Source organism: Drosophila suzukii (genome assembly GCF_043229965.1).
Source record: "Drosophila suzukii chromosome 2 unlocalized genomic scaffold, CBGP_Dsuzu_IsoJpt1.0 scf_2c, whole genome shotgun sequence".
In the NCBI taxonomy this organism is placed as follows: domain Eukaryota; kingdom Metazoa; phylum Arthropoda; class Insecta; order Diptera; family Drosophilidae; genus Drosophila; species Drosophila suzukii.
In genome coordinates this window covers 13,286,808-13,312,982 of record NW_027255896.1, presented here as the reverse complement: position 1 = coordinate 13,312,982, position 26,175 = coordinate 13,286,808, and the positions used below count along the sequence as shown (strand labels likewise).

General features: G+C 40.0%; 1 protein-coding gene across 3 annotated transcripts in view; it reads right to left on the bottom strand.

Moving 5' to 3' along the window:
- LOC136117747 (uncharacterized) overlaps positions 1-17,161 on the bottom strand; it is a 41,326-nt gene extending 24,165 nt beyond the window's left edge. For 2 of the 3 annotated variants that reach the window (XR_010655288.2, XM_070998206.1), the window contains exon 1: positions 16,988-17,161. Coding sequence is in view for 1 of the 3 variants with exons in the window: in XM_065868720.2 (XP_065724792.1) it covers positions 10,448-11,095 (648 nt within the window). In the remaining 2 variants the exon portion in view is untranslated. Of the gene's footprint in view, positions 1-9,932; positions 16,908-16,987 lie in introns of those variants that run through there. The other variant, XM_065868720.2, reaches the window with a different exon arrangement.
- Between the last annotated feature and the right edge of the window lie 9,014 nt (positions 17,162-26,175).

Below are 26,175 nucleotides of genomic sequence, written 5' to 3'. Positions count from 1 at the left end.
CGTATCTTTACTGGCTCGGAAGATGCAGACAGCGAGACACGAACAACACGGAAAATACTAAAATTATATGATGCCCGAGCAGACTATCGCCGACTCAAGAAAAATGTGGTGGACACCGGTGGTGAGCGTGCAAAATGACAACCGTTTCTTTGCCAAAACGAAGGTCGATGGAGAAGAGATACTCGCATTACTGGACACAGGCGCCAGTGCGAACTGTATTGGCAGAGGAGCGCGCGCTTTCTTAAAAAACCGGACGAGGCCGATAAGGAAGCTAAGTGAAGAATGTGTACGTACAGCCAGCGGTGGTGAGACCCAAGTAACCGGAGCCATAACGTTACCTGTGGAGTGGGAAGGAGAAACCAAGGACCTAGAGTTTTTGATAGTGCCAGGTCTGACACAACGATTTTATTTTGGAATTAATTTCTGGGATACGTTCGGCCTCACATTCCTCGGTAAAGGCAGACGCGAGGTTGCCGCCGTTGAAAAATAAAATAAATATAAGCAAAATGATTTTTGAAAAATTCTTTTTGCAGTTACTATTATTTTTGTTTGAAGAAACTTTTTGCATCAAAAAATTTAAGTTTTCAAGTCGAGGAAAAAAGTTCAAAAAGGACATTTTCACACAAATTCGTCCTTTTCAATAAGTACTGAATGTGTTAAGAAATGTATTGTATCATTCAAACGGCATTTAAATTACCTTTCCATTGATGCCAAAGTTAACAAGATGTAAGTTCAAATTATGAATATATTTAACTTTTTTTTCGTGAAAATACTTTTGACCACCCTTGTACATAAGATATACATAGCCGTCTCTCTGCCGCCCAACTGTAAGCAGCGCAGCTACAAGAATTAGGCTTACTTAGATCCTAAGGCAAATTGTAAAATCAGAAAGAACTTGACGTTGGAAGCGGCATTAACGCTGCTCCTAAATATAAAAACTAAATAAATAACGAATCTTAAAAACTACCAAAAGATGTGTTCTCAATAAATGGATACGGAATAATAAAACTACCAACACAAGGAGTTTCTCACAACACTGCGAAGGAAGAATCCTGCCCGATCAAATTCCACGATGCCACGTGCGGGTTCTGGGAGAAAGTCGGGACGGATGCAGATGCTAATCCAGCGGATTTTGCGCGGAGTCCGTCAGGCAAGACCGGGATATACGGGCGGACCAGGACCAACTCTTTCCGGTAAAAACACCGAAGCCCAACCAAATCTCCCCCCATAAGAGCCTAGAACAACGAGAGGGGTTGTACGAACTTGCTCGTGAACGTATCTTTACTGGCTCGGAAGATGCAGACAGCGAGACACGAACAACACGGAAAATACTAAAATTATATGATGCCCGAGCAGACTATCGCCGACTCAAGAAAAATGTGGTGGACACCGGTGGTGAGCGTGCAAAATGACAACCGTTTCTTTGCCAAAACGAAGGTCGATGGAGAAGAGATACTCGCATTACTGGACACAGGCGCCAGTGCGAACTGTATTGGCAGAGGAGCGCGCGCTTTCTTAAAAAACCGGACGAGGCCGATAAGGAAGCTAAGTGAAGAATGTGTACGTACAGCCAGCGGTGGTGAGACCCAAGTAACCGGAGCCATAACGTTACCTGTGGAGTGGGAAGGAGAAACCAAGGACCTAGAGTTTTTGATAGTGCCAGGTCTGACACAACGATTTTATTTTGGAATTAATTTCTGGGATACGTTCGGCCTCACATTCCTCGGTAAAGGCAGACGCGAGGTTGCCGCCGTTGAAAAAACACCGGATTTCGACCTTATGACCGGAGACTTAGACATGATTTTTGTATGCCTAGATTATTTCTCCAAGTTTGTCTGGCTGCAGCCGATGAGACATGCAGTAGCTGCAGAAGTCATAAAATTCCTGGAGACCAATATTTTCCATCAATATGGGGTCCCCGAGTTCATACACTCTGACAACGGCAAGCAGTTTGTGTCTCAAATTGTTGGCGAGCTAATGACCCGCTACGGTATTCGACACGTAAAGACTGGACTTTACTCCCCGCAAGCGAACGCGGCTGAGAGGGTAAACCGATCGGTACTCCAAATTTTGCGAGCTACAATTGCCACCGATCAGCGAAATTGGGATACTCAACTAAGTCGAATAGAGTGTGCCCTTAGGAATGGCCTACACGAGTCGATAGGCATGGAACCATATAACGCCATGTTCGGAACGCGGATGGTTACCCATGGAACAGCCTTTCCGATTCTACGAAAACTGGGGGGAATACAGGCAGGATATCCACAGATAAGTCTCCCAGACAAGATGGAACTCATCCGAGAAAAGGTGATCCATGGATTGAACCGAACTCATGAAAGCGCGGAAAAGGCATATAACACCCGTAGCAAGCTCGTAGAGTTTTCCGTAGGACAAGTTGTCTATAGGAAAAACTACAGACAGAGTAACACAGTTGACGAATATAATGCCAAGCCTGTCCCTTAACGAATTCGCTGTGTTGTACTCCAGCGTAAGGGCAAAGCGCTATATAGCTGGGCAATGCAGTAGGGAAAAGTGTCGGGGTATTCCATGCTAAGGACCTGTATGTCACCTGAACCTCTGAACGTAATCCGACGACTCCAGAAGGCGACAAACTTAGAACTGTGGGATTGCACGAGTTGATAGAAGGTACCGATCACATGATGAGGTGATCACGTAATCAGAACTACCCTGATTCCGCTATAAAAGCCACAGCCTGGGGGAGCATAAGCCGAGCAGTTGCAGCGAAGTGAAGCAGCAAAAAGACAATAGAAACAATAAACGGCGACTAATTTGCATTCCAAAATTATAAACAAAAAGTGAATCGCCAAAAACAATTACAAACAATTTGCGAGTACATGCATTTCTGAATGCAAGTGTAAACAGAACCGCAAACAGCCGCAGTGGAACTCTCATACGATGCATACATATCTATACAGCGATAGTGTTATATTTTTGTGTAACGTAATTTTTGTGTTATGTTTTTGTGAACCGCCATAAAATCTTGCACGTATGTATAAACCAATTATAACATCTCCCAAAGCCCAGGATCCGGAGCGTCGAGATCTCTTCGCCCAGGATTAAAAGGAGGGTAACTTTGTCGGAACACGGTTCCTTCCTTATAAATACATATACATATGTATCCGTGCACAATGATCACTTCAGAAGCTTAAGCAAAGACTATAGACAATGATCCACAATTTAACGTACGAATTCTATACTTGTTATCAAAAGCAACCCTACCAATAACTGTGCATGAATTAGAGTTCTTATATAGATTATTCGTCCAGATTTTTCACCACTTGCCCACTGTAAAAAGACCGAAAAGGCAATCATTATCTCTACCGTTCCAACGGTCATTGTCCTTTTTCGTTTAGATAAGAATTTATTTTTGGGCAATGTTAATACCTTCCTAGTTAAGACCAAGAATTAATCTTTTAGGAATTCATATAACAATATTCAAATATAATAATATATAATCATTTGGATATACATTCCTCTTTGTATACATTTTATATTTTTGTATATATAATAATTAAAAATTAATTTTCCAGCCGCGAGGAGTATCAGCCTTGTAATTGTATGACAATTGCAAGAGCCCTCTGAGCGACGTTTGTAGTCGTGAATAGTCAGCATTTTGCTGATGTGTGCACCTTCACAGGTAGTAAATTCGATACTCTCCGCTAACAAAAGTAATTGTCAATTAATTTAATTTCCATATGAATTAGCCAACATTATGTTACTCATCCACGGCGCACGCCGATATAAATATTACCCAATAAATTTGTAATGTAAAAGAATATCAAAACATGAAGTTCTAGAGCTTTATTAAGGGGGTATGCTGACGCGAGTAGTGGAGTAGGTCGAGAACAATGACATAACTTTCGACGGACAACCTTGATAATAGGGGATCGTTTTGCGCGACCCGCGACGATCCATTGGCACACGAATGCGTGAAGGGGGGAAAATATGGCCAAAACACAGCCCGATCGTATTGCGATCAAGCGACAGCTAAGCTTGTTGGGCAATGTGGACTGATGACTGACGAACTTTGTGACTAATATTATTTTCCAGGCACTTTAAATATTTATTCTCGTTATGTTGGAGAGGAGAGAGGCTTACCAAGATCCCACGACCCGAATACGACGTAGCTTATGCCGGCAAAGGGTGCCTGAACATCGGACTCCTCTCCCTCGGCCCAAGTCCCTGTCAGGACTCGGGCACTAATATGCCCACGTAACAATGTACGTCTCGCTAGTAGAGAGAATACTTTTGATCGGTTAGATGATCTTCTTATCTTCTTAGATGATCTTATACGCGCTACTAAGGAAGAATTGGACTGTGAAGCAAATTTCGTAAGACACGTCGTTCGTTTGCCAGCTGGTGATTATTCTGTTCGGCTGCCTGCCAAGCTCAATCAAGATCTCTTGGGAGAGTCCTACCAGCTAGCTTATCGAAAATTCTTGTCCCTAGAGAGAAAGCTGAATCGTCAGCCAGCCTTGAAGGCTCAGTATGCAGCATTCATAAAGGAATACCTCGCCCTAGGACATATGTCATAAGTTTCTGCCACTGACATCGGGTCGTGCCGATACATCTTATGATGAATCGGCGGCCAGTTTCTCAGGCTATTCTCTTAACGATATTCTGATGGCACGCTCTGTAATTCAGCCTAAGTTGTTTCAGATTATTCTTCGGTTCCGTTCACACCCAGTAGCAATCACAGGAGACATTTGCAAAATGAAGCGTTGTGTTAGAGTTTAGCCTGAGGACAGCCATTTGCAATGCATTTTTTGGAGGGATTCCCCCCAGGACCAATTTCGGGTGTTTAAGCTAGACACCGTTACTTATGGCACGAAGCCAGTATAATTTCTGCCAGTGCGAGCTATGCATCATTTCTCATCAGACGAGCATACAGCGGTTCCGTTTGGGGCTGAGGTCATTCGTTGCGATTTTTATGTGGATGATTTGATATCTGGAGCCAAGTCCAAGGAAGAGGCAGATCAAAACTTCTAGCCAAGGGAAAATTTTAGCTTAGAATGTGGTGCTCAAATGTGTCGGCTGTTTTGGATGGAGTTGCAGACAAGGATAAGGAGTCATATTTGAAGTTTTGATGATGGCACTGATTTTGCAAAAACCTTAGGACTCGCTTGAGATCCAGTTTCTGACCAACTAGTATTTTCCTTTTAGTTCTTACAGTCAACATCAAGCCCCTGCAGGCGATCTGTCCTGTCTGCAATAGCGCGATTTTACGATCCTCTCGGGTTGGTTGGACCTGTGATTACAAAATCGAAAATTTTCCTTCTACAACTGTGCAAGGAGAAGTTATCCTGGGATGAAAGCCTTCCTGAGTCACAGAACACGCAATGGAGTACTATGCACGAGTTTTGGGCAGATTAAGCATGCGTAATTTCCTCGGCTGGTTCGTTCTCCACACTCTGAGAGTGAAATTCATGGATTTTGTGATGCCAGCATAGAAGCATATGGTACCTCTGTCTACATCGCTTGCAACGGCCGATCTCAATTACTTTGCTCAAAGTCAAGGGTAGCCCCCTTGAAAGCACTTACTGTGCCCAAGCTGGAACGGAACTGTGTGGGACGGAACTCCTGTCTAGGCTCATCGCAGAGGTGGCTGGTACGAGAGCATTTGAGGGAAAGTTTTACTGCTGTAGCGACTCTGCTGTTGCGCTTTCATGGATCCGAGACGAGCCGTCCAGATTCAATATTCTGGTAGCGAACCGAGTAGCTCCCATTGAAGAGCTAACTGAGTCTGTGGAGTGGCGATATGTTCCAACTTCTTTAAATCCAGCTGACATTCTCTCCCGAGGTGATTTTCCTGCTGAGCTCAACGAGTCTCCTCTCTGGGCTCATGGACCAAAATTCCTTTGTGGCCCCAAAGCTGAGTGGCCGACCCCAATCACTGCTGAAAAGCCAACTCTTGAGGTTCGCCGGAGGATTCTACTAACAAAATCTTCATACGAAGACATAGTGGCCAGTTCAAAATTTGCCAATTCCTTTGCTGCCCTTCAAAGAATTTTCGGATACGTCTATAAGTTTAGTAGTCGCATCCATCGCCCTACGTTCACGGTGTCTGACCTTCAAGGCGGTACTCTGCGGTTGCTTCGTCTTCTCCAGCGCTCACATTTATGGGATGACATCAAATCATTGCAGTCAAAGGGAATGGTGCACTCCTCCAGCTCGCTCGCATCTCTTTCGCCATTCATTGACCAATTTGGGCTTCTTAGAGTGGATGGCCGGCTAAGGAATTCTTCTCTGAAATTTAATGGGCGTCATCCAATTATATTAACTCGGAGTCATTCGGTCACTATTGCCATTATTGCTCACTTTCATGAACGCAATCTGCACACTGGGCCACGGGCATTACTCGGCATAATTCGATTCAAATATTGGCCTATTGGGGGGAGGAAGACGGTTATGAAGGCGGAAAACAAATGTATTAGATGCTTTCGAATGAAGCCTCGAGTAGTGGAGCATATCATGGCGGATCTTCCAAAGAAGCGACTTAATGGATCTCATGCGTTTAAAGTCACTGGCATTGACTTTTGCGGGCCATTTTTCTACAAGTCAGAGGCGCGAAACAAGCCTCCAGTAAAATGCTACGTTTGCTATTCATTTGTAGTTAATCAAGGATCTCTCTACGGTATCGTTTCTACATGGCCTCAAACGATTTATATGCACTAGAAGAAGGCCGCGGCAGATTTGGTCTGATAATGCAACCAACTTTGTTGGCGCTCGCAATGAGCTGCTGTCCTCAGCAGTGATCACCAGAGAGCTACGTTGGCCTTTTGCCTAGCGGAGGCTATTGATTGGTGTTTCATTCCTCCTAGGTCGCCACACTTTGGCGGTCTTTGGGAAGCGGCTGTGAAGATCGCTAAGCATCATTTCTACCGCGCTGTTGGCACAGATGTTTTAGCCTTTGAGGAGTTGCGGACCCTGGTGTGTCACATTTCGGCGGTTGTTAATTCTCGACCATTAGTCTCGATTTCAGAAAACCCAGCTGATCTGGATGTATTAACCCCAGCACATTTTTTGAATGGTGGTCCGCCTTCCTCTTTCGTCGAGCCGGATGTGACCAGACTTAACTTCAATCGCTTGGATGGATGGCAACGCGTGGCTTACTTTTAGCAGATCTTTTGGTCCCGATGGAAGGAAGAATTCTTAACATTACTGCAGCAACGCTCCAAGTGGCGCACCCCAAAACCTGGCCTGGTTGTCGATGACTTAGTTCTGGTCAAGGAGGAAAACTTGCCTCCCATGAAGTGGCCCCTCGCCAGAGTGATCGAGCTTCTGTTCGGTGGAGATGGGGTGCTCGAGTTGCCGTTCTAAAGACAGCATCAGGAGTGACAAAGCAAGCAGTAAACAAGCAGTGTCTGCTTCCCCTTAAGGATGATGTTGAAACCCAGGCTTCCAACGGGGGAAGTATGTCGGGTCACGCAGCCGCAGCAGCTAATTAACGTCTTAATTCGATCTCTTTTATTAATTGCATCGCGAAAGGTATCTCTCTCTATCTAGCTCTCTCGTTTTTTGTGTACTTGCATTCTTGGGCCCAGGATTCGGCTGGCTGTCTCTTTGTAAAATCAGTACAAATTCTGATCTCGACATTAAATGCACTCTCGTCTCGCCTGCTGTATTCTCTTTCGCTAATAAATTGTTAACAAGCATAAATCAACCTGAAATTCGTATTTTTAATTTAGCAATAACTAATAAAAAAGCATATTAGTTCAACAGTAACTAAAACGGATCCTGAAAAAATTGCCACAAATACAAAATATCCGATTCCACAAAATATTAGAGAACTCCGAAGTTTTCTAGGCCGAACGCGGTATTGCAGAAAATTTGTCCGTAACTATTCAAAAAATTGCTGAGCCATTAAAAAAATATCTAGAAGGGGAAAATGGAAAGGTTTCCAGAAGAATGCCTACAAAAATTTCCAAACTGATTGACGAATCAGCTGAACAAGCTTTTAACGAACTAAAGAGAATCTAATAGCACGGGTAGTAAAAAATTCGTTTTTTAAAACAGGCACATCAAGATAATAATAAAATAACAATAAATAATTAAATAAATAAATGTTAGCCATGGTATGGGCTTTAAAAAATCTACGAAATTATTTATACAGTAATTGGCGTAGAAAAACAAACGGACCATCAATCCTTATCCTTCCCAATTTCGGATAAAAATCCAATCGTAAAAAAGAAAGAATGGTATTTCATAGAAATTTTTACCCCAAAAATAATATACAAGTCCGGAACAACAAATGTTATCACAAATACAAATAAATAATATTACAAACAGCGATTTAGATGTGTCAGAACAGTCAAACTCAGATCAAGACACACAGCATTCCGCTGAAAATAGTTTTGAAGCTGTAATACAAGAGACCCGTTAAATCTGTTTAAACAACAATTGTTATAAACAACGGGGAGGAATCCAATACATGAGTCACTAGAAGTATTTGACAAGACAACACACATAATCGAATATGAATCGAATATATCAATGGAAAGGTAAAAAGTTTGAATAATACAATACATTTCTTAGCCCATTCAGTATTTATTGAAAAGCACGAATTTGTGCAAATCTACTTTTTAAACTGTCGGCGTTAAATGCTATAGCAAATCCCTCCAATAATTCCTTCTACCCAGCCACAATCAGACAAATTCTGTTAAAAAATTTTAACAAAATAACCATAAAATGGATCCCGGGTCACTGCGGCATAGAAGGCAACGAAGTTGCTGATAAAACCGCCAAAAACGCCTTTGCATTTCCCCTGATATTCTACGACAACCTAAACATATCCTAAACAAATTAAAAAACACTATAAAGAACTACAGTCTTCTCTTTTTAACCAAACAAATACATATTACAAATAAAACAATACAGATCAAAACAATATATACAATTATGGTCGACTCCAAGCCGACCTATTCATCCCACGTCATATCTTTACAAAAATTGTACGTCTTCGGTTAGGACACACTAACCTAACCCATAGCTACCTTTTTACGCGCCCTCCCACAAGACCCTCTTGCCCCTTATGCAACAACGAAATAAGAACTCCTCGACACATCCTAATAGAATGTTCCTATCTGGATTCCATAAGATCGTCTCTCTTCACTTCCACAAACCCCTTACAATCCATATTTATCCCCACCGCACCACAAATAAAAAAAAATAATAAAATTCCTTAGCTTTAATAATATAATTAATGAAATTTAATAAGCTTGTAAACGTATAGATAAATGAAGTTATGAAATGAATATTGAAATTTGTTATCTAGTTTTTAAGCTTAAGGCCGCGTAGCTATAGCTTATTTTAAGTTCGCCTGTAAATTTTACATTATAGTCGAATATTTTATAATAATAGTAATAAACTTTTTTCCTCCTCATAAAAAATATAAGCAAAATGATTTTTGAAAAATTCTTTTTGCAGTTACTTTTATTTTTGTTTAAAGAAACTTGTTGCATCAAAAAATTTAAGTTTTCAAGTCGAGGAAAAAAGTTTAAAAAGTAGATGTTTACACAAATTCGACCTTTTCAATAAGTACACAGAGAGGAAAAACCAAGAACAATGTGATTGAATTGAGAACATTCGTTCTTAAAAACCGTGTAAGCACAAAAGTTCTTATTTGGATCCGAAAGTTCTTAATTCTAGAACGAAATGGTAGGAACTAAAAAAGTGAAATGAGTTGATTTCGTTACATTTGCAAGTTGATTTTGGTTTTAATTTAAGAACATATTTGGATCAAAATGATAACATTTTGATATTGATTTTATCTGAATTTGGAATCAAAAGAAGAACGTTTTAAACTTTCCAAAAAAACACAAAAATAAGTTTACTTAGTTTTTAATAGTTTCATATATTTATTAATTTGGTGACAGTTATTTAACATTTGATTATTTAAAGGCTTATAGTGACTAAATGTGAGAGTATTTAAAGGTTGTTTTCTGATTTTCTAGCAATTATAAGTGTTTTTATTCAGATGTGTTTATATTTACATACAGATATATATGTAGAACACATAAACACACGTGGACACGAACGATTTTGTCCTTACCAAGTTCTTGAGAAAAACACACTCTGAAGTAGAGGGTGGCGGCTTTCCTGGGTTCTGGCTGTCGGTTTTGTTCCCGTACCGAATTGAGAAGTTACTTTTTAAACTATCAAAGAATAGTTCACTTTATTGGCCACTGCGCGGGATATCTTTCACTGGTAATTTAGAACTAACAGCTTTTACTTAACTCTAATGTTAGGAGAGCGGGGGTGGAGACTGTTAACAGTCCGAGAGCGAGATGAGAGACCATCTGGACGTAACTGCTCTCGTCTGTTATTCAACCCCTCATCCAGATTCAGGAACCCGGGTTGGATGACGTCACGATACACGTCAGAGCCCAACACCAGGGATATAGTCGCCGGACGATGAAATTGTTCGTCAGCGAGGCGTATATCGTTGAATCTCCAATCGGCTAGGGCACGGATTGGAGTGCGAGTGCAGAGGTTGAAAGAACGCCGCGGCCAGCGACCGGTCGATGGTGCTCACTGGGGTGCACGGGTCGATCAGGGCCCCCGTCTTGTTGGTTCCCGTGTCGAGAACCACGATGGCCGTCGGGATGATTTGCATAGTCCGATGCTGCAACAGAGACGCCACAGATGGAGCTGCAGTTGGCGCTTCGAACTGGTCGGAACACCGGGAATGGTTCCGCGAGCTTGGCGTTGGATTTGGCGAGCGTAAACCGGAAGCCGAAGGTCGTGGTGACGTCACCGAGGGTCGCAACGGAGAAATTGATCGGCGGCGCGAACTGGAAGATTCGCGCAATTCGAGCAGCGTGTGGTGGTCTTGCCCACACTTTTTGCACGTGTCTCCACTGCGACATACTCCTTCGGAATGCTGGTGGGCCAGGCAATTCACACAATATTTGCTTATGATAACGGCGCGGAGCCGCTTCTTAGTGCTGAGCGTCAGGAAATGGTTGCACTTCCGCAGAGGATGGATTCCCCGACAGACTCGGCAGCGGTAGGATCGAGTACCTCGTGAACGTCTGTCGTCCAAAGTTTGGTCGCTGCGAGGACGTGGAGCCATGGTTTTAATGACTTAATAAAAAAAGATAAGCGCATTTAGTATCAATTGTGAACGGAAGCATGAGGACAGAAGGCACTATTTTGGAAGAGCGGAGGTTGCTTTGGCCTCCATAGGAAGAAGTACTAGCTTATGGATGGGACGCGTTATAGTCCCTTGAGCGGTAAGGATTTCGACTACGCGAACTCTACTATCGGCTCCTGGAATGACAGATACAACTCTGCCGAGCCGCCAGTCGTTTGATGGCATATTGTCTTCTTTGACGACCACCATATCATCGACTTGGATATCTCTGGAAGGATTCTGCCACTTATTGCGCTTGTGAAGTTCTTTTAAGTACTCCTCTTTCCATCGCGCACTGAACTGCTGATGCAGGGCCTTTAAGTGTTGCCAGCGATTTATAATCGACTTAGTTTCGCCCTTAAATTCGGGTTCATTTGTGGAAAGCAACGGAACCCAATCAGAAAGTGGCCTGGCGTCAATGCCAACAACTCAGAAGGATTTTCGGACATGGGAGACAGCGGCCTGGAATTGAGGCATGCTTCAACTTTGGCTAGAAGAGTTGAGAACTCTTTAAACGTGTACTTCCGACTTAACGTCGACTTGTAGAAAAGTGCCTTGAAGCTTTTCACTCCAGCCTCACACAATCCTTCCATATGTTGAGCTCCTGGAGGAATAAACCGCCACAAAATTCCCTGATGGATATAGGTATCAGTCACAGACTCCTTGATAGTCTGCATGAAATCCCGAGAAAGTAGAGTCGCTGCCACCACAAAGGTTTTGCCATTATCCGAATGGGGCAAATGCCGCGAGGAACTTCTCGGTTGTCAGGTCAAACGTAGGCTCTAAATGGATAGCCTTTGTGGAGAAACACACAAACACGCAAAACATATACCTTGGTAATAAGGCATGCTCTGCCTGTATAGTTTTTTATCTCAAACGGGCCTGCATAATCAATGCCAGTATATGTAAATGACCTGGAAAAGGAAACTCGATCGGTAGGAAGATCGCACATCAATTGCGTCTGTAGTCTCTTCTTGTAAATAGTGCACACCTTACAGGAGTTTCGCACAGCTTTTACCAGATTCTTGATTTTAGAAATCCAATACTTCGATCGGATGAGGCGTTCCACTAGTTGGTTGCCGCCATGCAGGGAAATCTGGTGTAAAAAAGGGACGAGCAGACGATCTAGTCGACATATGTATGACAGTATAATAGGATGCCGCTCGTCATACTGAAGGGGTGTTGAGGCTGTAATGCGACCACATGCCCTTAACGGGCCAATCCGGTCTTTCCCACTAGAGTTGGCTATGAACCAGCTCCCGCAGCGACACGCCTCGACTGGCTAGGTTCGGAATTGTGCTCAGATCGGAAATGCTCAGCGCTTGTCACCTGAGTAATCTTGGTCACTCGGTCGTCTACAAACGTGGTCCAGTGGCATGCCGGTTTATTCAACCATGCGAGGACGATGGTGGAATCAGTTTAGCAGAAAATGTCGGAATTGGAAATTGGCATATTCGCAACGATAATTTCTGACAACAACAATGCCCCACACAGCTCTAGCCGTGGAAGGGACTCCGTTTTAACAGTGGCGACACGGGTAAGCAGACGTGTCATAATGTTATGGCCTACTTCAACCCGCAAGTATATTGCGGCCCCATATGCCTTCTGCGACGCTTCACAAAAACCATGATGCTCTACCTTAACCTCTGGCTTGAATCCAACCCACCTTGGAATACGGATCCGTTCAAGCTCGGAATAGCTGCGCAAAAATTCTTGCCATCTTTGATTCAATTCTGTGGGTATGTTTTCATCCCAGCCCAAAGCTCTTGCAACCAAATCTCTTGCATAAAGATTTTTGAGCGGACAATAAACGGGGACAGCCATCCGGCTGGGTCAAAATGATTCGCGATTTGGGAAAGAACCTCTCTCTTCGTATAAGTAGATTCAATCGAAACTGGCGGTGGGACAAAATAGAACTCATCCGAGGTCGCATTCCACCGAACACCAAGTATTTTGGAAAAAACTTTCGGAATTAAGGTCACGAAAGTCGTCTTGGAGTAGATGCTCATTTGGGATATATTCGAGTATGCTCTCCTGATTAGCTGTCCACTTTCTCAATGGGAACCCGGCGCGGTAAAAAGCTTGGTGAAGCTCGCTAATCGCAAGTTGAGCATCTTGAATGGAATTGGCCCCTGCTAGAACGACGTCCACGTACATCATCTACCAACTGTTGGAGTACGCGGAGTGCCAGAAACGGTGCACAGTTGACACCTTCTTTATTCCGGAATAAAATTCTTTGGAACGGCGTATGCTTAGGATCGACCCAGATTTGACGGTATATCTTTGTAATGTCTGCACCGAAGACGTATTGGAAATAACGCCACTTCAAGATCTGAATGGTTAAATCAGATTGTTGGACTGGACCAGCATGAAGAATATCGTTCAGGCTTGTCTCATTTGCTGAAGGGCTAGAAGCATTGAATACCACGCGAAGTTTGGTGGTGGTACTCTCAGGTTTGACCCCAGCGTGGTGTGGAAAATATAAGCTTGGAGAATCGTAAGACAGGGGGACTTCTCTCAAGTGACCCAGACTGAGTCATATTGCTCTTTTGTGGAAAGTCTCTTTTCCAACGGTTTTCGTTTCGAAGAAACTGAGCTAGGGCAACGGATCGCGAGTGCTTCTTAGTTGGTATGTTCTCCACCTCCCAAAACTTAGTGAGAAGTTTTTCCAAGCCCCTGCCACTCGTTTCGGTTATCTGAATCGTGAAAGCTGATACCCGATTTTGGCTAGATGTACTAGCAATTGGGCCAGTAAGCACCCAGCCGAAAATAGTTGCCTGGCAAATTCAGGAAAAACGTTAGCTGCGGTTTCTAGCTGAAGGCCTGGCTTGTTAGGGGCTCAAATAAAAAAATGGCAGAGCATGGTCGCCTGAGCGGAAACGGTCTGATTTAAGCCCGAAACTTGGGCTTGGATATGGCGGAATGGCAGCTTAATCATATTGAACAGGCGTTCCGTAATAAACGTAGCCTCAGAACCCGTGTCTATCAGAGCACGAGTCCTGTAGTTCGTTCCCAAGTGGCATATGTCAATAATGGCCGTGCCTATCAAAGCCGCTCAAGCACCGGTTGCTAAATAGTTCTGCACACTGGGCAGATTTTCTGAACCGTTGGCGGCCCCCTGTACAGCTGGATTTTGAGGGCCTGCTAAAGAACTAATTGCGGAAGTTGATCCACGGGAATTGGGGTGGTCTGTATGCAACAGTGTATGATGCCGCGCTCGAAATGTGAAACAGCTGTGAGTGCTAGTACATTCACGTAGCTGGTGGCCTCTCGCGAAACAATTTAGGAAAAGCTGCTTTTTTTGATGTAGTTTGTTCGCGCATCCACAGACATCTGGAGAAATCGCTGGCATAAGCGCACTGGATGACTCTCTTTTGAGCACAGATCGCAATTCTTTGGTTTTGTGACCACCCTAGCTTCAAAGGAGTTAAGCTTCCTGGAAACGGGTTGACTCTTGGCGTTAGAGTGATTGCTGGTGCCGGGTTTCATATCCTCAGTCGTAATATCGGACTTGGATGAAAGGGACTGCTGCCATAAGGAGTAGGTCAATTTTTGTAATCTGCTGGCGCACAGGAGTACCAGGAGACAGTCCCAGTTCACTGTGGAAATGTTGGAATGAGCCAGCGCTATCAAACACCCTTGGATTGTGCTTTGTAGGTCTTTCAGAGCCTGGCCAGGTTCAGAACTTACGGAACTCAAATTAAAAAGGAGTTTGAGTTGGATGTTTACTAGCAGTCTCTTATTTTCGAAACGGTCTCGAAGCGCTGCCCATGCTGAATCGAAACCCTCATTTGTGAGAGGTGACTTGGCTACGATTGTCTTAGCCTCGCTCCGTTCTACTTTTGGAATATGTGGAAACGGAACAGTCGCTCATCAACTACTTGATGTGCGAAGAAATAACGAGAATTCGGAACAAATGTCCTGCAAGATATTTGCAGTTGTTTGCTGTGCTGCGGAAATGAGCGCTAGGAATAGGAAAATAAATATATATTTCGCACCGTCACGGCTTGGAAAAAAAATGTTTTTGTTTATTTATATTTAATGGATGTGAGCCGCCGGTGTGTGCGAATTAGCGCTGCTGAAATAAATATCATGCAAATTCTGGAAAGGTGGTGATGGGTTCGGTGGAATCCGGTTATTTTGATTTTTGGTAATTTTATTTTTTTATTTATAAGGAGCTGACAAATAATTAAAATTATGAGCTAGCAATGATGTTGAGCAATGGCGACGTGGGCCTTCAGCTCGAATTGTACATAATATTATTTTTTACGGTTTTTTATAGGTATTTATTTCTATTGTTAAGCTTAGGTAGAGTCATCCTATATGCGGTGGTATAAGTTTGTGTTTTTTAGAAATTGTATAATATTTTATATGTTTGGTGGTGTGGGATTCGACTGTGCTTCTAGTGGGTTGGTGTTATTAAATATTTGTTGTCTTTGAATGTTTAGCGCGTTGCAAGTGGAGAGTAAGTGTCTTATTGATACAATGTCGTTGTAGAATGGGCAGGGATTGGTATGGTTTGGATCGATGTAGTGTGTGTGGGTTATTTTGGTGTGTCCAAGTCTGAGTCTTGTTATTTTTATCTGGTCTAAACGTGAAATGGATAAGTGGTTGTTCTTTGTGATGTGGTAGATATTGAGTTGGAGTTGGTTAATTGACTGGTACCAGGCTGATGTATTCGTTATGTATGATAGTGTTTTGGCTTGGAGTGTGTTTTTTATATATTTTAGTTTGTCTTTTGTGTTAAGATTTTCAATAATTATAAGTGGTTGTTTAATTGCGTCTTTTGCTAGGGTGTCCGCCAGTTCATTTCCTGGTATTCCTACGTGGCCAAAGTACTTTGAATTTTTTAGGGAATTTTTGTAGCAGGTTGCGGGCGTGTGAAGTGTAATATTATTTTAATATAATATATATATAATAAAAATCGTTGTTGAAATTTTTGTTGGGTGTACCGTATGAACGCATGTGCGTTGCTCCTTATGTACATATGTTGCAGTAGGCAGGTATATGTACGTATATTAACAAGCATGCATCAGGATTATATGTGTGTATGCATGGACGTATAGATATGTGTGTTTGTGGGAGTTTGAAAATATATGTGTGTAAATTGTCCTTTTTATATTTGGAACTGTATTGTAAATGTCGCTTTCGAAATCTTTGTAGGGTGTACCGCGAAAGAAGGTACGTGGGTTACCGTGCTTACGTTGCCTTACGTTACGCTACGTGACTTTCCCTTATGTACATATGTTGAGATGACCAGGCATATGTACGTACATTAATAAGCATGCATCAGGGTTATATGTTTGTATGTGTGGGCGTATGACTTGTGTGTAAATCGAAATTTAAATTTGTAATAATTTTGGAAATAATGTGGACTGTATTGTAGTATATCGCTGTAGAAATGTTCGCAGGATGCAACGCGAATGGAAGTATGTGTATATGAATACGAATGTGTATGGAAATGGCAAATACGAAAAAGAAGCCGGAATATGGTGATCGTCTGCACAATGGAAATGGCCGATCAGACAGATATAAGAAAATTGGGTTCTTGGGAAATATCTTGATGGTCGGCAATGGAAATATTGAATATTCGTATTTATCTTGGATTTTTTGAAGAACTCGGAAAACTCCGCCGCTGAACGCTGGAACCCATAAACTGCTGGAAATATCCGGTCGATGGATCATGAAGCTGAGGGTGGCGGCTTTCCTGAGTTTTGGCTGTAGGTTTTGTTCCCTTACCGAAGAGAAGTCACTTTTAAAAATTTCAATGAATGGTTCACTTTATTGCGTATTTTATTTTAAAGCTCTAAGTACTAAAGAATTTATACTAACCTTCATGGAATTTTCTTACGGACTCCATTTTAATATCTTTCTGCAACTTTAATACCTACTTGTCACTTTCACTTTCCATCACTTTAAACTTTGTGCAATATATACGACACAAACAAATCGAAACGCAAATGAAATGTGCCAGCCGAATGGTTCAGATGAAGAAGAGCAAAGAAGAAGGGTATAACGCATGCTAAGTGTTAACCGAAAGATACTAACGCGTTATAAAAAATCCGCATCACACCATTTCAAGTCGAAATGCAACTCACTTTTCGTTCTATTTTTAGTCCTTTTCGTTCTTACTTTAAGAACATTTTGAGATTATTGGGTTTCTGAGAACAAATTGAATTTGATTTAAGAATCACGAGATAAATGTATAACATTTCGTTCTTGTTTTGAGAACAATTTCTGTAAACCAAATTTTAAGTACAAGCTTAACTTGATTCAATCACAAAGAGAAGATTTTGAGCTCAAAAAATGCCGTTTTCATTTTAAGAACATTTTTAACTCAGATCAGAACGTCAGAATTCTCTCTGTGTACTGAATGGGTAAAGAAATGTATTGTATCATTCAAACGGCATTTAAATTTCCTTTCCATTGATGCCAAAGTTTACAAGAAGTAAGTTCAAATTATGAGTATATTTAACTTTTGTTTTGTCAAAATACTTATGCCGATCAGTGTATATTATTGGCCCAATTTATACACAAAACAAAAAGAATATATTAAAAATTGTAAAATTGACAATGAAAACAGATATAACACACACCCGATTAAAATTCCAATCGGAGAAGCTCCAATACCAACTAAAGAAGGAGAAAACCTACATATTGATATATACTATGCGCAGTCTAACTTTCATAACTTTAAACTTAAAGAACTTTAAAGAAATTCAAGAAAAATTAAACATCGAAAATAAGGTAATGAAACCTTTTGACATTCCTTATAAAAATCGAGCACGATAATATTCCTCAAACATTGAAAATAAATCAAGATAAAATGTTAGAAACACATAATGAAAACAGAAAAGAAAAAGAATATCATGTAGGGCAAGAAGTTTGTGAAATGAAATATGGGGTAAGAAATAACATAAGCCGAATTATAAGAAACAAGTAGCTAGGAGGTTATGCATAATAAAATAATAATTAATAGTAGAAGCAGAACATAAAGATAATATTAAGAATTAATTAATTATTTTTTTAGCTTACAGAAAATGCATTCCTTGGTCAGTTCAGAAATAATTGGTTACTCGATGATGAATCGTACCACGATTTATTCCACGTAATTAATTAAAGCTATTATAAAGATACAAGGGTAGTCAAAAGTATTTTCACAAAAAAAAAGTTAAATATATTCATAATTTGAACTTACATCTTGTTAACTTTGGCATCAATGGAAAGGTAATATAAATGCCGTTTGAATGATACAATACATTTCTTAACACATTCAGTACTTATTGAAAAGGACGAATTTGTGTGAAAATGTCCTTTTTGAACTTTTTTCCTCGACTTGAAAACTTAAATTTTTTGATGCAAAAAGTTTCTTCAAACAAAAATAATAGTAACTGCAAAAAGAATTTTTCAAAAACCATTTTGCTTCTATTTTTTATGATTTTTTGAAAATGCTTAGAAACATGCATTTTAGGCATATTTTTCTCTTTTTCATACAAATTTTTTCCGACAGTGTCACCTTTAAAAAACCATAAAAAATATAAGCAAAATGATTTTTGAAAAATTCTTTTTGCAGTTACTATTATTTTTGTTTGAAGAAACTTTTTGCATCAAAAAATTTAAGTTTTCAAGTCGAGGAAAAAAGTTCAAAAAGGACATTTTCACACAAATTCGTCCTTTTCAATAAGTACTGAATGTGTTAAGAAATGTATTGTATCATTCAAACGGCATTTAAATTACCTTTCCATTGATGCCAAAGTTAACAAGATGTAAGTTCAAATTATGAATATACTTAACTTTTTTTTTGTGAAAATACTTTTGACCACCCTTGTATAATGAGTATAGAATAAAATAATATAGAAAGGGATTCTATTAAGAGGCCACAATGGGAAATTAAATACGACATACGACATAATCGAATTATGTTTGTCACAGTTAATATCAGCTAGATCAAAAAAGGGAATAAATAAGTTAGCTGGAACTCCGGATCATGATGATTTCATTAAAGTAAAAAATAAAATCAATAACTTAATTGAAAATGATAATATACAATTTATTATCGAATCGAATTATGTTTGTCACAGTTAATATCAGCTAGATCAAAAAAGGGAATAAATAAGTTAGCTGGAACTCCGGATCATGATGATTTCATTAAAGTAAAAAATAAAATCAATAACTTAATTGAAAATGATATTATACAATTTATTATCAATTCCAAATTGTTCAAAGAAATATAATCTATTTATGAAGATTTTAAAAAGTTGTTATCGATCAAGATTTACCCCAAAGAAAACACCGCTTACGGTTATTATTATTATTATTACTATTTATTGTTTAGGCTTCCTAACGCTACAAGTTCTAAAACTTATAAATTAATGCGCTAGTCACAACTGGTAAAAGTATTTAAATTTGGAAAAAATTGGTTCTTAAATCGAATGACTTACATTGTTACATTAATTGTTAAACATTTAAATTGACAAATAAAGTTAAATCGAAATTAAAAAAACTGAGGAAAAGGATTTGGGGATAAATCGGAATGTTAAGAAAAGATATATATACCATATAGCAGACTAGAACTGCTATTTTTTAGGTGTGAGAGAAGTTTTGTCTTAAATAGTTTTGCGCTCCTAGTTTCTTTTATGTAGTTTGGAAGCTCGTTCCACTTTCTAATCGCATTTATAAAAATTGCCTTTTTGAAAGCATAAACCTGTATCGAATGCAGATAATATTCTTTGTTTTTGTAGATCTGGAGAGTTGTAATTTTTCAAATAATGGCTTTCTGGTGTATATAACTTTGTGTAAATAGATTATTATTGTACTTTTCATAAAATCAAGTTGAGTTACATGGTCAGATCTATGCATTTTAAATATAAAACGCGAAATACTGTATGACTTCGCAATAAGAAGACGCACACTAACAGGTAAGGAACTTTTAACTAGTGACAAGGATCTTATTAGTCCGTATGTTTTGCCTACAGCTTTGTTTACGTGGTCATTCCAGTTTAAGGTTCTATTGAATGTGATACCCAAATTATTGGCGGATTCCACGTACTTAATTAGAGTTTTGTTAATCATCAGGGGGAATAGTTTAATATTGCATAATTTATTTTTAAAACTGAGTATTCACTTTGAATTTTTAGTGGATTGATGGCAAGACCGTTGTTTTTTGCTCATTCATGTTCTTTTCCAAGCTCAGTTCTACAAATATCTAAACACTCACTAGTTCTATTAAAAGGACGGCTAACATACATCTGAACATCATCAGTATATAAATGGACATTACATGTCGACAGCACAGACGGAAGATCAATTATATATAGTGTGAATAATAGTGGTCCAAGAACCGAACCCTGGGGTACACCACGCTTCAAATAAGCAAACGAAGAAGAAATATTTGACAACGACAATACTACATATTGGCGACGATTTTTAAGATACGAACACAAAAGTTTTACGGAAGTATTGGAGAAGAAATACAAATTTTGGAGTTTTGAGCACAAGATTTCACGATTTACTGTGTCGAACGCTTTGCAGTAGTCCAGCAATATTAAGAAGGTGACATTCGAGTTGTCCGTCTGTTGACGAATATCTTCAGTTATTTTTAAGATGGCTGAAGTGCAGCTACGATTTTTTCTAAGTCCAGATTGATGGTCATTGAAGAGGTTATTGAGAGATATAAACTTATTTAATAATTATTCATAATTATTTAATAGTCAATTGTTATTTATTTATATTTTCAAACATCTTCGAGAGGTACGGAAGAATATAAATCAACCTGTATTTTTTATTTGCTTTACGTATTTGGATAATTTGGCGGTTTTTCAGCAATCCGGGAACGTAGACGTGGTAAGAGCCGTGTTAAATGTGTTCGTTTAGGAAGTAGAATTTGTATAAATTTAGGATGAAAATCGTCAGGTCCAATTGCGTTAGACTTAATTTTAAGAAAATATTATCTAAAACATCACATTGGTCAACACACATAAATCTTAACCTAGTAAGGTACTGCTTTAAGGTACTGAATTCCAGTATGTGCTGGTTGTGACCTCAGGAACTTGGCATTCTGCTAATTTAAGCTTGAGTTCATTTATGTCAACATCTAGTTCCTGTGATGTCATTTGTTTACCTTCCCTTAGAGCTGTAATCTGTTTCCATGTTTGACTCGAAAAGGTGGAGTTTTTTAATCTTTGGCTGAAAAAGTATGATTTTGCAGAGTCGATTAGTTTGGTAACCCTTTTTTTCAGAGATACAAACATGCGGTGGTGTTGCGGTGTATTGTATCTTTTCCACTTTTGGTATGCTTAATTTCGTTTTATAATTTCCAATTTTATATTGTTGGTAAACCATGGTTTTACGGACGGTCGAATTGTTTTATGTTTTACTGGAACCAAACTATCGTATATGTGGCTAATATTAAGTTGAAGAAGTTTTAGTGTAGTTAAGGTCAAAGTTATAGGTCAGGTTAGCTGATCATACAAACATATTTTATTAAAATCCCTCACAAAAAACAAATCTAATAATGTGATACGAGTTCTGCTGACGTGGATTGGAGATGAAAGATTCACTGGTTTCAGACCTAGCTATTCCATGTTGCTGGTAAGGTGAGATTCCCTCAGAATATCACTGTTAAGATCGCCTGCAAGGATTACATCAGTGAAGTTTACTGTAATGTCTGTCAGAATATTGATTAGATCATCATAATTTGTGTTGCAATGCGGACGATAAATGCAGCCAATTAACAGATTTTTCTCCATAATCGGGTTTTGTATTTCAAGAAAAATATATTCTATTACCCTTTTTATTGTGTGTTGGCAAATAAATTTGGCTTTTAATATTTTGTTTACATATATAGCAACTCCTCCCCCATGACTAACACGATTAGAACGGTACACATTATATCCATCACACGATATAAGCACATCACATAGACTCTGGACAAACCATGTTTCAGACACGCATATAACATCAATTTCCGAACTTACAAACATGTACCTAAACTCTTTAATTTTCTTTGGCAGGCTTGAGACCAGGTCTCTGCTTTGCCAGGATTCACAGAAGGGCATGACTATTTGCTGTTGAATTATTCAGGTTTTCTTCCATTGTGAATAGTTTTAGATTTTAATATAAAAAAACAAGGAAGAACGCTATAGTCGAGTACTTCGACTATCAGATACCCGTTACTCAAAGGGAAATGGAGATATGCAAGCAGCAAAGCGAAATTAAAATGCGCCACCTACCGGCGGTAGACAGATTTAAGCATTATGGGCGTTAGAGTGGGCGTGGCAAATTTATTTTTGGATCAATCGATAGGTATTGACGACACCAATACATTTCAGTTAAAATTTTTTATCTAGCATGCAAATTGTGGGCGTCACATGTTTTCGCGGTTTGTGGGCGTTTAAGTGGGCGTGGCAAACTTTTTTTTAGGTCAATCGATAGGTATTGATGAGAACAATACAAAAAAAAAAATTTTCTGTCTAGCATCAAAACTGTAGGAGTTACAGTTTTGGGCGGTTTGTGGGCGTTAGAGTGGGCGTGGCAGTCTACTGTAACAAACTTGCGCTGCGTAAGAAGCTCAGGAATCTGTACGCCAAATTTTAATAGCCTAGCTCTCATAGTTTCCGAGATATGAGCGTTCATCCGGACAGACAGACGGACAGACGGACAGACGGACAGACGGACATGGCTAGATCGGCTCGGCTAGTGATCCTGATCAAGAATATATATACTTTATGGGTTCGGAAACGCTTCCTTCTGCCTGTTACATACTTTCCGACGAATCTAGTATACCCTTTTACTCTACGAGTAACGGGTATAACAAGGACTGCACACCAGACAAAAAACAAGGAAGAACGCTATAGTCGACTACCTCGACTATCAGATATTCGTTACTCAGCTAAAGGGACCAAAGGGAAATGGAGATATGCAAGCAGCAAAGCGAAATTAAAATGCGCCACCTACCGGCGGTAGACAGATTTAAGCGTTATGGGCGTTAGAGTGGGCGTGGCAAACTTTTTTTTGGGTCAATCAATAGGTATTGATGAGAACATTACATTTCAGTTAAAATTTTTATTCTAGCATAAAAACTGTAGGAGCCACAGTTTTGGGCGGTTTGTGGGCGTTAGAGTGGGCGTGGCACTCTACTGAAACAAACTTGCGCTGCGTAAGAAGCTCAGGAATCTGCACGCCAAATCTCAATAGCCTAGCTCTCATAGTTTCCGAGATCTCAGCGTTCATCTGGACGGACAGACAGACGGACAGACGGACATGGCTAGATCGACTCGGCTAGTGATCCTGATCAAGAATATATATACTTTATGGGGTCGGAAACGCTTCCTTCTGCCTGTTACATACTTTCCGACGAATCTAGTATACCCTTATACTCTACGAGTAACGGGTATAATTAGGCAAACTACTAAATTAACAATGCGACCGATCCTAAACATATGACTAACAGGAGTTAAAGATACTAAACTATTTTGAAATCCTAATATGGAGGTACAAAATATTTGAATTACGAAATTAATTATTCTCTAAAGCGGCATCTCTGCTTGAGTTGATTTCGACCACATCACTACTCAGGTCAGAAAGCTCATTAGAGCCTTGCACGTAGTAAGCCTCTCCTCCGTTTGTAGGCTTAACAAATACGTCTCCACGGCGAGTAAAGACGGCCGCTATGCGCTTTTGTTTTTTGAGTCGCACGGCATGCTTAAAAATTTCATAATTTGTTTTCGTTAATTGTTCGTTTTAGTATATAAATGCCGGCGAGTGCACTCCAATCGCCCGCAGCAGCGCAGCTTTTTCGCGCACGTGATCCATTTTTATTATTGTTACTGGGTCAACAAGTGAGTTTCTTTGGAGCGGTCGGACTCGAAAAAAAGACCTAACTCGCGGAGGAGAGGTCAGGTGTAGTGAGAAAAAAAGATTGAAAAGGGTGTTCAAATTTTCGCCCTCGACTTGCGGTACACCATGCCAGCGCAGGTTGCATGCAACATCCGCGACCTCCTGTGCATTGCATTTTGCTGCCAGTTGACATTTGACTTACAAAAATTTAATTGATAATGAAAATGAATACAAAATTGTTAAGCAATGAATATATTAAAAAACAAGGAAGAACGCTATAGTCGAGTACCTCGACTATCAGATACCCGTTACTCAAAGGGAAATGGAGATATGCAAGCAGCAAAGCGAAATTAAAATGCGCCACCTACCGGCGGTAGACAGATTTAAGCGTTATGGGCGTTAGAGTGGGCGTGGCAAATTTATTTTTGGATCAATCGATAGGTATTGACGACACCAATACATTTCAGTAAAATTTTTTATCTAGCATGCAAAGTGTGGGCGTCACAGGTTTTCGCGGTTTGTGGGCGTTTAAGTGGGCGTGGCAAACTTTTTTTTAGGTCAATCGATAGGTATTGATGAGAACAATACATTTCAGTTAAAATTTTCTGTCTAGCATCAAAAGTGTAGGAGTTACAGTTTTGGGCGGTTTGTGGGCGTTAGAGTGGGCGTGGCAGTCTACTGAAACAAACTTGCGCTGCGTAAGAAGCTCAGGAATCTGTACGCCAAATTTTAATAGCCTAGCTCTCATAGTTTCCGAGATCTCAGCGTTCATCCGGACAGACGGACAGACGGACAGACGGTCAGACGGACAGACGGACAGACGGACAGACGGACAGACGGACATGGCTAGATCGACTCGGCTAGTGATCCTGATCAAGAATATATATACTTTATGGGGTCGGAAACGCTTCCTTCTGCCTGTTACATACTTTCCGACGAATCTAGTATACCCTTTTACTCTACGAGTAACGGGTATAATTATTATACCACAAACAAAAGCCAGTAATTATCGGTGACTCAATGAATATCTCTGTATTCAAAATCGCACTGCATAAAAAACTTTTAAAAATGTATATAAAATGCCCAATAATAAAAAATAGATTCAACATATATAAAGCTAGAGCCATTTCCCAAAACGATGGAAAATTATTAATAAGTAATAAACTCGCAAAATGCGCAAATACATATTGTGAAACGTCAAACATTTAAGAAAAAACTTTTTAAGGAATATTGCACCTTAAGTTTGGAAAATAACTTTTTTTACCCGATTATTAAACGGTAAGAAATTAATTTGTAAAAAAAAAAAAAAAAGATAAATAAAATAATAGACATTATCCAAGACGGGGCCATTTTAATAAATGGTAACAACTCCGACACCGAAATCGACAACTCCGAACAAAACGAGTCATTCCTAGTAACATTTAACGGTACAACCACAATTAATAACGTCTCATAAACCAATTTGGATAACAGAATACTTAGCTAAATAAATACAATCCACTTCAAAAAATCTGAACTATCCGATTTTCTTTTATCAAATACAGTTCAATTTCAGCAGTCGACGCGAACGGTAGTGCCATTCGATCTGACAACAACAACGACGGTTCGCTAGCAAAGGTCTCGCCGTTTACATTGTGTAAAGGAGGCAGTGTCGAGCGGCAGTTTTATCCAGATGTCAACATCTCGCGCGCTCGCACTGCCGTCCGCACTCCCTCTCCATCTCTCCCCTTAGTCTCCACTCCGCTCTGAAGCGCTTAAGTTAAGTTAGGCTTAACTAGTTCTTATTTCCAAGTGTACCAATAAACACCTATGCACGTCGCGTAAAAAAACTCAAATTACCCACGTGTTTTTTGCGTACCGGGACTTCATCTTCTTGGGACTTCATCTATTTCAGCGATCAAGCTACCCCGCCTCAACATTTTGGTCCTTCGAGCCGGATTTCAAAATCTTTGGATTTTCCTCTCCTGGAGTTTCCTTTGATTATTCCTAGCAGGCTTGAACCGCTCCAGATAAGTTTCACTATCTATAATTTGCCGGTCATACAGCCAGTTTTTCGACCCCTATTTCGACTAACTTCTGTATAATATATTGTCTAAATCCAAAAGTGATTAGTCCGACGCAACGGCATTGAATATATGTATTACCGTTCAGTTATTTGTGCCCGACAATATTCCAGTTTCCTT